This window comes from Alternaria atra (genome assembly GCF_907166805.1).
Source record: "Alternaria atra isolate CS162 genome assembly, contig: 25, whole genome shotgun sequence".
Taxonomy (NCBI): domain Eukaryota; kingdom Fungi; phylum Ascomycota; class Dothideomycetes; order Pleosporales; family Pleosporaceae; genus Alternaria; species Alternaria atra.
The window spans coordinates 2,710,087-2,723,184 of NW_025091323.1; the positions used below are offsets into that span (position 1 = coordinate 2,710,087).

Below are 13,098 nucleotides of genomic sequence, written 5' to 3' on the forward strand. Positions count from 1 at the left end.
ACATGGCTTGGAGGAATTTTGCTGTAAAGGCAGTCACTTTGGCCTCAACCATATAGGAATATCTCTATAGTAAAAACATCGCAAGCTAAGCATATATAATTCGCAGCTTGAACCGTTATTGGAGATCTCCACTGGAGCGACTTCAGCACGTTCTAGCTCAGAACCTCACCCCACAAGAAAGCCACGATGCACGTCTCCACCCCTCTAATCAGTCTCAGCTCTCTGGCAGCTACCTCTATGGCCATTTCTGCACCCGAACCAATTTTAGAACAACAGTCAGTACCAGTAGCAGTGGCAGACGCCTCCGAAATAACATACCAAGTCGATGGCCCATTGGCAGGTTCCTTGCCAAAAAACCTTGCCAAAATTTGGGTCTTCACCGGCCTCGAGTGCAGGATCAATGACAGCCCTTCCTACAATATCAACGTGCTCCCTGGTAAGGATCGTTGCATATCATATCAGAATGTCGGATCAGTGTTCGCGTGGTACAAGTCTTCTATCGGGTAAGTCCACTATTTTGCTCCAAAGAGATGGACTGACGGGTGTTTTCGTCGCTGTAGTAAGTGCGAGGTTTCGACTCATAGTGGGAGTGACTGCAGAGGCACAGCATAGCAGCCGTGGAACAAACAATGCACTCGTGGGTTGTTCGCGTCGGTCAAGGTTTCGTGCCCAAAGTTGTAGAGATACTGGTCGAATTAGCCACCACTGGAGAGAGAGATACCAGAAAGTTCCCCAAGCCCTAGGGAGAAGTACCTGAATCACGATTACATACAACATTTCACGCGGTGCACATTTATATGTCAGTCACCCTACCCACAAAGTGCAAAGAATCGATCCATATTTCTACCTCGCTATGGATCCAGCTCCCCCTCCCACAACCATGGATCAGAAAGAACACCAACCCACAACAACTAAACACACCCTAGAGTACTCGCCGACCCTTCTGTCAACTTTTCTAAGGATCTAATGGACCCAGCCACTCCTTCGCATCCGACATTGAGTCATCCGTGAAGTCGGACGTGGAATCGTAGTCGGCTAGATGTGCGTGTACGAAGTTAGTGTATGCTTCACTTGTAGTTCATAGATGGACACCTACAGATATGACGGCACTTGTTGCAAATCAGGTCCGTATCGTGCTTATTTCTTCCTTCTCTGTAGGCGCGTGCGCAGCCAAGGCAGACGGTGTTCCTGATCCTGTCCATACAGACGGCGCACTGTGTCCTGTAGAACTCATTGTTGTTGACGAAGGCAGCCCTGCAGGTGGTGACGCAACCCCACTGCTCTTTGACTGGGCGTTCATGCCAAACGATACGGTTACTATGGTCGCCGGCGATTGTAAAGGCGGCGAAGAGGGCCACGGCGGCAGAGATGGAGACGAAGAGACGCATTTTCCAGGGAGAGCTGAGGGTATCAGTTGTACTGAGCAGAAGAGAGGCGTGAGTGGGTATTACGAGAGTGGTAGTTTTTTGAGACTTCAAGGTGTTAATTGGCTATAGCGAAAGGTAGGCAAACAGAGCTAGTACTTTCGTGTGAGGATTTGTCTGATCAGATTGATTCGTACTGAGCCTAGAAGTTATCGTGATAATCTGAAGTAGAAAGAAAAAGAAGAAGGAATGATCGAGTGCTCTTGTAGTAAGCCGGCTCGACGAAAACTCCTAAATATCTGGTAAACTAGCAACAGGTCGCCATCGGAAGGCAGCCGAGCCATTTTCCTATGAGGTTGACCATTAGCATCACCATGGGTTGTATGGACTACAGGAAGAAAGTATAAGAAGACCTGAGATTGTGTGGACCACCAGCCAATGGGACGCATGGTGTTGCAAAGGTTGGTAGTCGACCCAGAGTTCTCCACGAAACGGCCTTGGTGGTCGACCTAAGCGACTTCCAGTCATGAGTGAACAAAGCCTTGGAAGAACTTGCAGTTTATTGTAGCCAATCTTCCTACACCGTGTTCTGATGGATGCACTTCGTAGCCTATAGTAGCTTGCAGTATACGGGACATATATGGGGTCCTCATTTGAGGAAAAAAACTCTGCTTCTAGCTGTGCACCAGTCCAGCATCACGGTCGCACATCGGTAGCGACTGAAGGTGTGTAGATCGTGAACACGGAACCCGTTGCTATGCATCGTCCTTAGATTTATGTACCGAACCTGACATAATGGAGACATCGAGCCTCCTGTCAAAACACAGGCATCGTGGCCAAACCAGCCTAGTCACGATGCCTTCGCTCTCGGAACGCCTGACACCGGGTATGAATTAGCAAGACAAAACACAGAGAGCGGAGTGATAACAGAGAGCGCTCTACGAGAGAGTGATATCGCTACCGGTTCCGTCTCCGTTCTGTTCCATCCTGGTATCGTCCCCATCTCCACCTGCTAGGACCTTGGTCTGAGGCCGGTATCCTTCTGGTGGACCTACACCAGGCGTGCACGCTGCGACATTTCCTTCTTCATCGACAAACTCGAAGTTGTACCGGGAGAGCAAATGAGGGATTGCCGAGAGTTGTGGTCCGTATCGTGCGGTATTGTCATAGAGTTCGAACAGCGGAACCGCGAGGAGCTTCATGTTCTTCGGAACGCTTAGGACCTCTGCGAAACATTAGCGACTGGAAAAAACATAGAAGATACGCGAGTCAACTTACTGCTGCGAGGAAGCTGAATGAAGTATAGCTTCTTGCACTCTTTAGGCCTGGTGACATGCGCAGGAATAAAGGGGTACATGAAGGTCTCGAAGTTGGGCCGCCACCACTGTGCCAGTGTATCGCCAACCACCCACTCGTCATTGACGCCCTCGCCAGTAAACTGCGTTCCAACTGGTGCAAGGCGCTCGTTCAGCCTCGCCTTGAAGCCCTCAATCTCGTCATCCTCAGCACGAAGGTAGTCGCCAGGTCTATATGACGTTAGTAAGAACAGCTATAGGCGACGAGAAGACGTACAGCTTGAAGAAGGCGTTTGCGATCTGCAACATGAGGATGTGCGGGTGGTTGTGTTCATGGCAAACCAGGATGCCTTCGCAAGTTCGTCGCATGCCATGCTCCGAGTAGTGCTCTTCTAATCGCTTGAGCCGGGCGAGTACCGAGGGGTCCTCTTCGGGCTGGCCATCTTTGGTTCCAAAGGTGTAGTTGCTGAGAGGGAACAAGCGAATGGTCTTGGGCTGGTTGCCGTTGAAGTCTTTGGGAATGACGGGACTAGTTGAATTAGCCAGAGTTGCGAACACGACTTCTTAAACATACGGGTATGAGCTCTGGGAAGCTTCCTTTACTATCGTCGACATGGTGGCTGTAATGTGTCGTGTAAGCCCTGAGTTGCTTGTTGCGTCGCGACAATCGAGCGGTCGCGGCGAGCTTGCAGGGATTCAGGGTCTCGCTAACACGTGATAATGCGCGCAACTTCGCCCTGGCTGGAGCCGTGACAGCTCCACCACTCCGTCATCCTCATCAATTTGCCTACTTGACCGAAGCTTTTACCTCAAGGCCTCTTCGACCCGCATAGTATCAGGATGGCGCAGAGAGCATTGATCACTGGAGGTAAAGCAGATTCCACCAGTGCTATACTGCTAGCTGACGCCAGAGCGAAGCTAGTGGTCTGCTTGGCCGTCAAGTGCAGCGAGAGTTTCTTCTAGACGGTTGGAGGTCAATCGGAACCGGTGTAAGTCGCATCACTTCTCCGGATGTGGTGAAGCTGGATGTTTTGAATCAGGATGAGATTGTGAGGGTGCTCGATGAAATCAAACCGGAAGTCGTCGTACACTGTGCTGCAAACCGCTTCCCAGACTCATGTACCAAAGACCCAGAAGCAGCGAGAAGACTGAACGTAGACGCGAGTCGAGCCCTGGCTGAGGCTACCATCTCTCGGGGAATCCTTCTTATCTATATTTCGACAGACTACGTTTTTGCTGGAAGACCTGGAGAAGCTCCTTACAAGACGAATTCGTCGCCGAGCCCACCAAATGCGTAAGTCTTAATCTAATACATGACACCTGGGCATGGGTGGTACATCTTACGATACTGGGTTCTGTGATGAAAGCCTGCTCAACAGCGCAAGGTTAATTCGGAGCCATTCTGTATGTTGTGTCAAAGTCAGGCTGACGAGATTTATCAGGTATGGTCAAACTAAGCTGGAAGGCGAACAGGCTGTCCTTGAGGTTGCCCGCACTACGGGTACGAAGAACAAAGTCGTCGTTCTTCGAGTCCCAGTTCTCTACGGATCTTGCGATGAGCCAAAAGACAGTGCAGTTAATGTGCTGATGTCGCAATTGTGGAACGCTCAACAGATAGAACAAGGCCAGCCCAAAATCGGGGTAGACGACTATGCGCTTCGATATCCTACAAACACACAGGATGTTGGCCGAGTGTGTCGTGATATAGCAAAGCTGTATCTCGATCCAGCAACCGCGTAAGCTACGCTCAAATTGCAGACAGATGTGCGCATACAGTCATCCAGTACTGACAATAAATATAGGGACCGTGAACTACCAAGTGTTCTCCAATTCAGCTCTGAGGACCGGATGACCAAATGGCAAATCTGCCAGACGTTTGCCGACATCATGGGGTTGCCACTTGACAATATGGAACCCTTCAAACCTGACGAAGAACCAAAAGACGGCACCATCAGGCCTTACGATTGCCATCTGGATACTAGCGCACTCCGAGATCTGGGTATTGATGTATCAACTGTTGACTTCCGCACATGGTGGTGAGTACCGATACATGCAGGCACTGTTCAACACTTACAATATTGCAGGAGGCGCGAAGTAGGGGCCTTCCGCTAACATACAATGACTGAATTCATTACCAGGTAAACCGGTTGTAGTAAATTGCCATCAGAGCCTGCAGACAGCGAGGACTTCGAGCGTCTGCTGCACAGTTGTCGGATATCACAATGTCGTGAGCGGCGAAGCCAAGGCCGCGATGCCAGCAGATCTACAAGATATGTCGCAAATAAAGCCACCGTACCTGCATTTCACTCGTACAGGAAGTATGTATCCACTTACCGCACATCTCGAGCATCGTATTGGACACTTGGCGACTACCGACAGTTGTCGCGTTCCGAGGTTGTGGTTCGTTTCCAAATCGGGACTGCGGTCGCTAAATGATTGGGTAGCGTCCACCAATGCGGCGCAGTCTCGCGCCTTGAGTTTTGGGGGCGCTTATGCTCCACGATAATGCTGTTAAGTATCTATCCTGTCAACATGTAGAATGCCTGAATCCACTTCCGTTACGCTGCACCCTTTGCGTTGCGGTTCCTTTCCGTTTGTTCGTTGTCGCGTATTCTTTTCTTCGCGATGGATGCCAGCCTGGCGCCTGTGGCGCGATCAAGCTTCCCAGATTCTGCTGGACCTAAGAAGTCGCATACCATCACTTCAGTCTTCAAGCGTGGTGACGAACATCAAAGTACGTTATGCTTGAAATAATGTGAACAGGAGTCATGTTGACGAATTGGTAACAGCCAAGCTTTGGAAATCTACAGCGCTGCGCGCACCCGTTCTCATCTTCACGATCTTAATTTGCTGGGCCATTATTGCCGTTCTCCAATATCTGCTCATATGCAGTCAGCGAGATAAAGGAATAGTTTTTGCTCCTAAAATTAACGACCTTCCTTTGAGCCGGACCTTTCTGTATCTTTACTTTCCGACGATTGTCGCCGTAATCTTTAGTATCTACTGGGCATGGATCGACTTAGAGACGAAACGACTGGAGCCATACTACCAACTGAGCAAGAAAGATGGCGCTTTGGGAAAAGATTCTTTGCTTCTGCATTACCCTTTTGACTTCGTACCGTTGGTACCATTCAAGGCTGCGAAGGACCGGTAAGTAGCATGTCTCTCTTCAGCCTCTACTCGTAAGGTTTATGCGTACACCTAAGCCTAGATCGTTAATAATGGACATGGTCCATGTTCACTAATCTCTTATGCAGTGCTAATTGATGGCAGGCATTGGCCAGTCTTCTGGGCTTCACTCGCTGTCGTTCTCGTAACATGGGGTGTAGTCCCTCTACAAGCTGGTATATTTTCGGTGCGAACAGTCACGCGAACTACGAGCACGACTTTCGCCGTATCAACATCCTCCATCCCAATTGAACAACAATCGAGCACACTGAACCTTGGCTATATGCAGTCAACCTACGGTATTGTCTCGTTGAATGAAACACTTCCGCAATACATGGGCCGCAACTACACATTAGCACCATTCCGACCATCTACCGACTTGCACACTACTGGTCAGGCGAGTGGGATATGGACCACTCGTACTACCAAATACTCTCTCGACCTTTATTGTGAGGACGTGTCACACAAGGCCGACAACAGCACGAGAGTCGTTTATACCAGTAACAGCGGCTGTAACTTCACAACTGGGTTGACTGGTAACGTGACGAAGGGCAATATCCCTGGATACGAAGGGGAAGCCTACGCCAACAAAGATTATGTAAGCATGTTTGTTGGGTAAGTCAGATTTGCATCTCTAAAGTGGCTTGTGACTGACACCGCATCATCATAAAGTTATCACAATGGTGGATTTGCCGATTTCTCGTTGGACTCTGTTTGCGATGAGTCCTCCAACACCACCTTTTATGCTGCGTTCTCAAAGAACAAGGTACGTACCGTATACGCAATCGAGTCACCGCTGCTTTTTCGACATGTACATTCAAGTCGGCCTACACAAGCTGCCCAATGATTTTTGCAGACACCGGACTGACTTCCCCCACAGGCCCGTTCGGAAGATCCTCCAGAGGACGTCACTGCAGTATTTTGCAAACCGCTCTATTACCAACAAGCAGTCATGGCGACAGTGGACATGACCACGAGAATGCCGCTGAAGGTCGAACCTTTGACTGACAAGGAACCGTTACCATGGCACGTTTTTAATACGACTATGTTCGAGACTCTATTGAACGCCGGTTCATTGAGTGGCGAAGTCCGTGGCGACATACTTCCCGCAAAATCACCGCCCAGGTATATAGAGACTATTGCCCGGGCTAGAAATGGACAGTTGAGCCTCAGCGTTGGTGCTGGGAGTATTGTTCAACCTATGGTCGGTCTCGCGATCGGTGCTGGTACCGATACGCTGGAAAGCTACCTGGAATGGAAGGGTCTGAGCAAAGCTTACGCGGAAGCTTATCGGGTCTTGTTCGCTCGCGCAATGGTCGACGTTCTCGGAAACAGCTTCTCAACCTTCGATACAACTTCTGGTCAACAGAGAGTCACCAGTGAGGCAGTCGTACTGGAACCAGTGTTCGTCTACATCGTGGAGGGTCTATTAGGACTAATATCGATCGCCACGATTGCTCTACTCGTGCTATCGCTTATGCAAAAGAGATCCCTTCGGACGAACATGGGCACTATCGCCAGTGTCATGTCTATTGTTGCAGACAATGAGCCGCTACTCTTAGATTTTGCAGACTTGGACTGCTGCCCTGTTGAAGATATGCAACACATAATCGGAGAGAAGAGGTACAAGTTAATCAATGAGGATTCACGGACTTCGTAGGTCACGCTAATAATATTTACCAGACGCCATGATATGCTGACCAGAGTGATAGTATCATAGAGATCGACGATGCCATCGACTTTAGTGCTGGACCTCAACTTCTGACTTCTGGACAGCGCCGCGACACACCGACAAACATCGCAAAACCAGTTCGACCGAAGGAGTTCAGTCTATGGGTTGCAGCCCCCTTCATCAACCTTTTCATCGTCCTCGCAGTGGTACTTGGTGTGATCTTTGCGAAGGCGCGAGCCAACGGTACGTACATGAGACCTGACTCGACGAGGCATAACATGCTAACCCATCACAGGTCTTCCATTGCCCTCTTCCAACACAATAGTGCAAAACATACTTGAAAACTATGTACCGACAGCCTTTGCTACTCTGATTGAGCCCATGTGGGTTCTAATTAACAGACTTCTTTGCATGTTGAGACCTTTAGAAGAGTTGCAGGGTTGCAACGCAAAAGCGAAGAAGTCTATCGACCTAGACTACAGTTCTCTACCCCCACAGCTTGTCATATTCAAGGCTCTCAAGTCCAAGCACTACGTTCTCGCTGCTGTATGTGGCATGGCACTACTGTCCAACGTGCTCGCGGTCGCCTTTTCAGGCATCTTCAATCAAAGTTCAACTGAAGTACGACAGTCCCAGACTATGGTGTCGACGTTTGATCTCAAATTCGTAACCATTAATGGTAGTGTGGGTCCCGAGAGCCACCAGCAGTTTGGCTCTCACGAATCTTCTGGTGCCTACGAAGGAGGGAACGGGGAAGACCAGTTTCTGATCGCAGAGTCGAATTACACGAGAGATACACCGTTACCAGCATGGACAGACGACCGTCTTTTCTATCGTCCTTTCTCGTGGACCAACGAGAGTGGAAATAGCATCAACGGCTCAGATAACTCGCGCATGGAAGCAACTACCCAAGCCTTCGGTGCCGAGCTCGACTGTGAAGAGCTGGAGCTCAGCAAAGACGTCAATGCCAGAATTGATGTCGATAGTTCCATACGTGTATCCATTAACGTTACGGTACCTACTGAGGATGGCAATGTTCGGTGTAGCAGTCAAAGCCTCACGTTGAGGCCAGGACCTATAAGCGCAACACTTACATGTGTTACGGGCTCTAGTGCTGCAGAGCTTGTTTCAGTTCTGCAGCCCCGTATCAATTCGACACAACGTGAGAAAGATGTGTGTATGGGTACAGTTGTTATGGGCTGGTTGCGCGAACCGCAAGGGTTGTGCCCTCTTGGTAAGAACCTGACCATCACCGAGAGCAATTCGATGTTTGTTCGGTGCCGTCCAAAATTCCAAATGGGTACTGCAACGATTCAAGTTGATGGAGCTGGTCGCTTGGTGCGAAAGGCGAACAACTTCACTCTCGCAGGTGAGCAAACGGCAAACTCCACCAAAAAGCTACCCACACTGACTTCGTCACAGAGATTGGTACATCGAACGAGACATTAAAGGAGGTCTTCACCAACGAACCCATCAATCTGATAGGGCAATCGAACAAATATCTCTTCAAGTACGACGCGAACGGTTGGCATAACGACAGCTTCGCCGACGACTTCATGAACTACTTTGTTAGGAGAGGCAGCAACAGCAGTCGTCTGATAGACCCATCTCTACCACCACCAACCTTCGAAGACGTCGCGAAGCCGCTAAGCGATGCCTACTCAAAGCTTTTCGCTATTTGGCTCGGTACAAACAAAGATCTGCTGCTTGTGAAATCCGACACGCCAGCACCCACCTTACAAGCATGGAAACTCGAACAGACGCAGCACATTTTCGTATCCATGCCTATGTTCATCATCGCAGAGGCTATTCTCTGCATTTACACTGTCGCTGCCGTCTTCGTCTATCTATACCGGCCAGGCCAGTATCTTGCGCGGCTCCCCATTTCGATAGCTTCTATGATAGCCTTGTTCGCTGCTAGCTCTGCTGTGCAGGACTTACAAGGTACATCACATCTCGACAAGAAGGGCCGTGCTCAGCATCTTGAGGCTATTGATTCGAAGTACGGATATGGAAGTTTTGTTGGCGCGGGCGATGGCCGCGTGCATATTGGCATTGAAAAGACTCCCTTTGTGCGAGTCAGGTCCAAAACGACATGGTTGGGGAAAAGGGTGGGTCTTGGCGGTAGGGATCGGCTAGTTGACAATAGTTGAGAGTAGTCGAGAGAGAACGCTAGGGACTGCTTCGTGATGAGGCTCCTCGGCTTTAATTTAATGGCGAGCGAATGAACAACCAGATCACATACATTGGCGATTACCATCGTCGCTGTGGTTGTATTGGATAGATGTAATTACCCGCTCTACTACGGTGACCTAGAGGACTGAAGCCAAGCTTGTTTTGTTCGCCATGCTCAGTCACGAAGCTCATCTGGAGGTGGTTCAGTAAGACGATGGATAAAGCCAAATAATTCGGGTAGTGTAGAGTGGAGCCTGAGGTCATGCAACATAAACCACTCACTAATCTACAACCAATCACATTGGTGATTACAGCGTTAGCTATGATGATGGAGATCATCAATACTACCAGAGCGCGACTGGGAGCCGGAGCTGTTCACATGCTGGAACTACCACAACCTTCTGCACGTGGCGCAGTAGGTTGTGGATGCCGCCTATGAAAAAGTAACGTAAGTACCGAAGAACGTCAAGTAAGAAGACCCGTCCAATTTCCGAAACTGCAACCTTACCTCACCGCCCAAAAGATGAGGAATTCGAACCCTGTGCACAGTAAGATTATACTACCAATGATATTCTTCTATGTGAAGATGGATGTGATGGGCTTGTCCTCTAGTTTCGTTTGCGGCTGAAGGGCACTACGGTTTTGGGATCGCTCATGTTGAAGCAACTTCAAAGGCACCGAAGAAGATGACTGAACAGAGTAAAACTGATATTGCACTGTTTGTGTGTCGGACGAGCCGCCAGAAGTAGATAGGGTTTGCCACATGGAAGGGGGTTATCGAAAGCGACCTCCTAGTTAAGTGTAGTACATACTCTACGTGTTTGGTAAAAAGTCTGGCGACAAGACAGAAAGTCCGGCTCTGTCGTGCCAGTGATCGCAGATACCGACCGTTCCGTTCTGAGAGCCTACGGGCCTTCGCTACAGGCCGCTTTATCTGGTGGTTAGGCAATCTCTGACTATGTACGCTCAGGTTTCGAGGTGCTGGGATAGCGTTGCTGGTAGCAGACCAAGCTATGCTCAACATGCGGGCGCCTAGTGCTCCAACTGGAAGGAGACACATGGGATATGCGGCTGTCAACGTTCCGTCTGCACATAAAGGAAATTGCATCAGGGTATGGAGACTGCAGCTTGGAAATGGCGTACCAGTCCTGGACGTGTTGAGAAGATTGAATGCTAGCTTTGCTGGAAATTTTGAGGTTCACGTGGGATGGGCGCTGAAAGAGAGTTACTGCTTAAGAAAGTGTTGGCACTGAAAGAGCGCGACGAACGTGTCGGATCACATATAGTCTAGAATGTGTTAGTGAGCTCGTTCAGTGGTTGAAAGTTCCATGACATGGTTAACTAAAACGACGTTCTGCGGGAATACCATTTCGCCCTCTTGTGAATGGTCGTGTCGGAAATGACGACTACCTTTCGACTTGGCATGTGCAAAGACTAGAAGCGTCGAGGCTTGCGACTTGACTGTTAGCCCGCTCTTGCAGTTCATGGTCGACCGAGCCGTAGAAAAGAGATTTGGGATCGACTAGTTGTGGAGAATGGTGACGCGTAGTAAAGCTCGTGCGTTCGGGGAAGACTACTGGAACTGCCGGAGGTACATCTTTATGGAACATGAAAGAATAATTTAGTCTTTGGAGAAAAGGCAGGTGTGAAAAGAAATGTGGTTTGAGTCGTGTTTCGTGGAAAGAGTGGGTGACCATCCATCACATGCTAGCATGTGAGGCATAGGAGCCTCTTGCCTGAACCCTTTCCCCGTGATTACCATGTCCGACAGTCAAGATGAGAGGGGAACGGCTGTCATCGCTGGCTTCTGCATGTCTCATTCACAAATTTTTACATTCGCCTGATAGGTTTCAGTAGCCTTCAAAAATCCAGCACCAACTGCGCTAGTTGGCACCCTTTGGGCGGCAGCAACAACATGGTCAGTAAGGCATAGTAGCGAGAAAGGTTTGCTATTGTTTTGTTTCGCGCTGTTGGCGTTCTTAAACTCACAGTTGATGTTGGATGGTCCAATGCCCGTAGTTTATGGGGCATCCGAAACGAAGCCTTTCAAGCCTTTTCGGTCCCCACTGATCAGCTTTTAGGAGGAAAGGGATGCCCGGCAACGTTGGCTCCCCGCCAGTCCATCATCTGTGGGTTGTTTGCGCGTGAGCAATTTGGTGAAACAAGCTGCACTTGTTGTACAGCCAATCAATCACTGGAGCGATGAGGCCTAAAGGCGACGGCGCTTTTCCATCGCGAGCTGATGTTGACGGCGGGTCGGTAACGAGCGAGACCCACGGGTCGCGGCCGCCGGGTCACGATATGCACGTAACCAGACGCCACAGCCACACTCCTTTTATTCCTGGATCCGCCACACTTACGTTTTTCGTCTTCACCGACGCTGACTCCGAAAGCATGTCACTCATGATGTGGCGCAGCCAGCAAGACACGAGGCCACGACCATTGCATTGTGTCGATCTCCCAGATTAGCAGCGTTCGCCGCTATGAACCATGCATAGACCGAAGACTGTCGATAATCAGGGTCTAATATTATTGAGAGTAACAGAAGTGACGGCTAAAAGGTGGAGGCCCAGAAAAGACCTTGCGCATGAGGGATACCCAGGTCGGGACGCATGAAGTTCGATGACATCGACGCGGCCTGTCGCCCGTAAGACCTGCAATTAAAAACGTTTTTTGTCATGATGGACGGCCCAAAGCATTTCAGTCTCTAGCATCCAGTCCGGCGCCCGTGTCGCAAACACGGCGGTAACTAACCTCTGCGTAACCTGCGAAGAGCCGCGATTGTGCGACGTGGTTTGTTATCAGACAAGCCATGGGCGTACGCCTGGTGTGCCTCTAGATGAGTACGCTTGCCAATGGGAGGCTCCGCAGCAACTTTCGCGAAGGATGCTGATCGTTTCAGCTTTAGCAAGCGATCGCCACTCCACACCATAGCTAGCTCTTCCAGCTATGGAGTTATCGATAGGCCAGGATGCGGCATTCCCCTGCATAACACACAGACCGCCGGCACAAACTTCAAACCTGACGTCGGGCCCCTGGCCATAGCCTCGCACCAATGCTTTCCTAACTAAGTCGCTCTCCGCTTTTTTGTTTCATGGACAATGCTCTTGTCATGACCACATGGCCAATGGCATCGGTATTGTGCCTGCCGAGAGCTCAAGACTTTGACGTTACACCACTTATCCTGTGCTCGTCCCCCTGCCGCTAAACCGGGAGGGGGACGCCAGCCGAAAGAAGCTCGTCAACCGTTGCAAGAGAAGCCTTGCTTCGTCGAATAGCCTATGCATCTTGACGATGATCCGCCGGGCATAGGCTCCTGAGTCCTTGCACTGCTGTTCGAGTCCCTCCCGACCGCCACAGGCTAGCCATGTGGGTAGAAACGACCATCATTATATAACCTAACACGGTTCCGTCTGCTTTTCTT

The 13,098-nt window shown here is 50.0% G+C and overlaps 3 protein-coding genes across 3 annotated transcripts; 2 read left to right on the top strand and 1 right to left on the bottom strand.

The window, feature by feature from the left end:
• Positions 1-2,302: 2,302 nt before the first annotated feature.
• On the bottom strand, positions 2,303-3,274 carry ALTATR162_LOCUS5948 (uncharacterized protein; the record flags this gene model as incomplete). Its single annotated transcript, XM_043313568.1, has 4 exons — positions 2,303-2,589; positions 2,643-2,890; positions 2,937-3,188; positions 3,234-3,274. 4 exons carry the CDS (start codon positions 3,272-3,274, stop codon positions 2,303-2,305), a joined length of 828 nt encoding a protein of 275 aa, XP_043169503.1.
• A 225-nt stretch (positions 3,275-3,499) lies between these two features.
• On the top strand, positions 3,500-4,699 carry ALTATR162_LOCUS5949 (uncharacterized protein; the record flags this gene model as incomplete). The annotated part of the gene is made up of 4 exons (XM_043313569.1): positions 3,500-3,527; positions 3,578-3,953; positions 4,102-4,395; positions 4,462-4,699. The coding sequence occupies 4 exons, from the start codon at positions 3,500-3,502 to the stop codon at positions 4,697-4,699; spliced, it is 936 nt and encodes a 311-aa protein (XP_043169504.1).
• A 585-nt stretch (positions 4,700-5,284) lies between these two features.
• On the top strand, positions 5,285-9,652 carry ALTATR162_LOCUS5950 (uncharacterized protein; the record flags this gene model as incomplete). Its single annotated transcript, XM_043313570.1, has 8 exons — positions 5,285-5,393; positions 5,449-5,809; positions 5,933-6,442; positions 6,500-6,593; positions 6,708-7,483; positions 7,540-7,742; positions 7,795-8,868; positions 8,922-9,652. 8 exons carry the CDS (start codon positions 5,285-5,287, stop codon positions 9,650-9,652), a joined length of 3,858 nt encoding a protein of 1,285 aa, XP_043169505.1.
• Between the last annotated feature and the right edge of the window lie 3,446 nt (positions 9,653-13,098).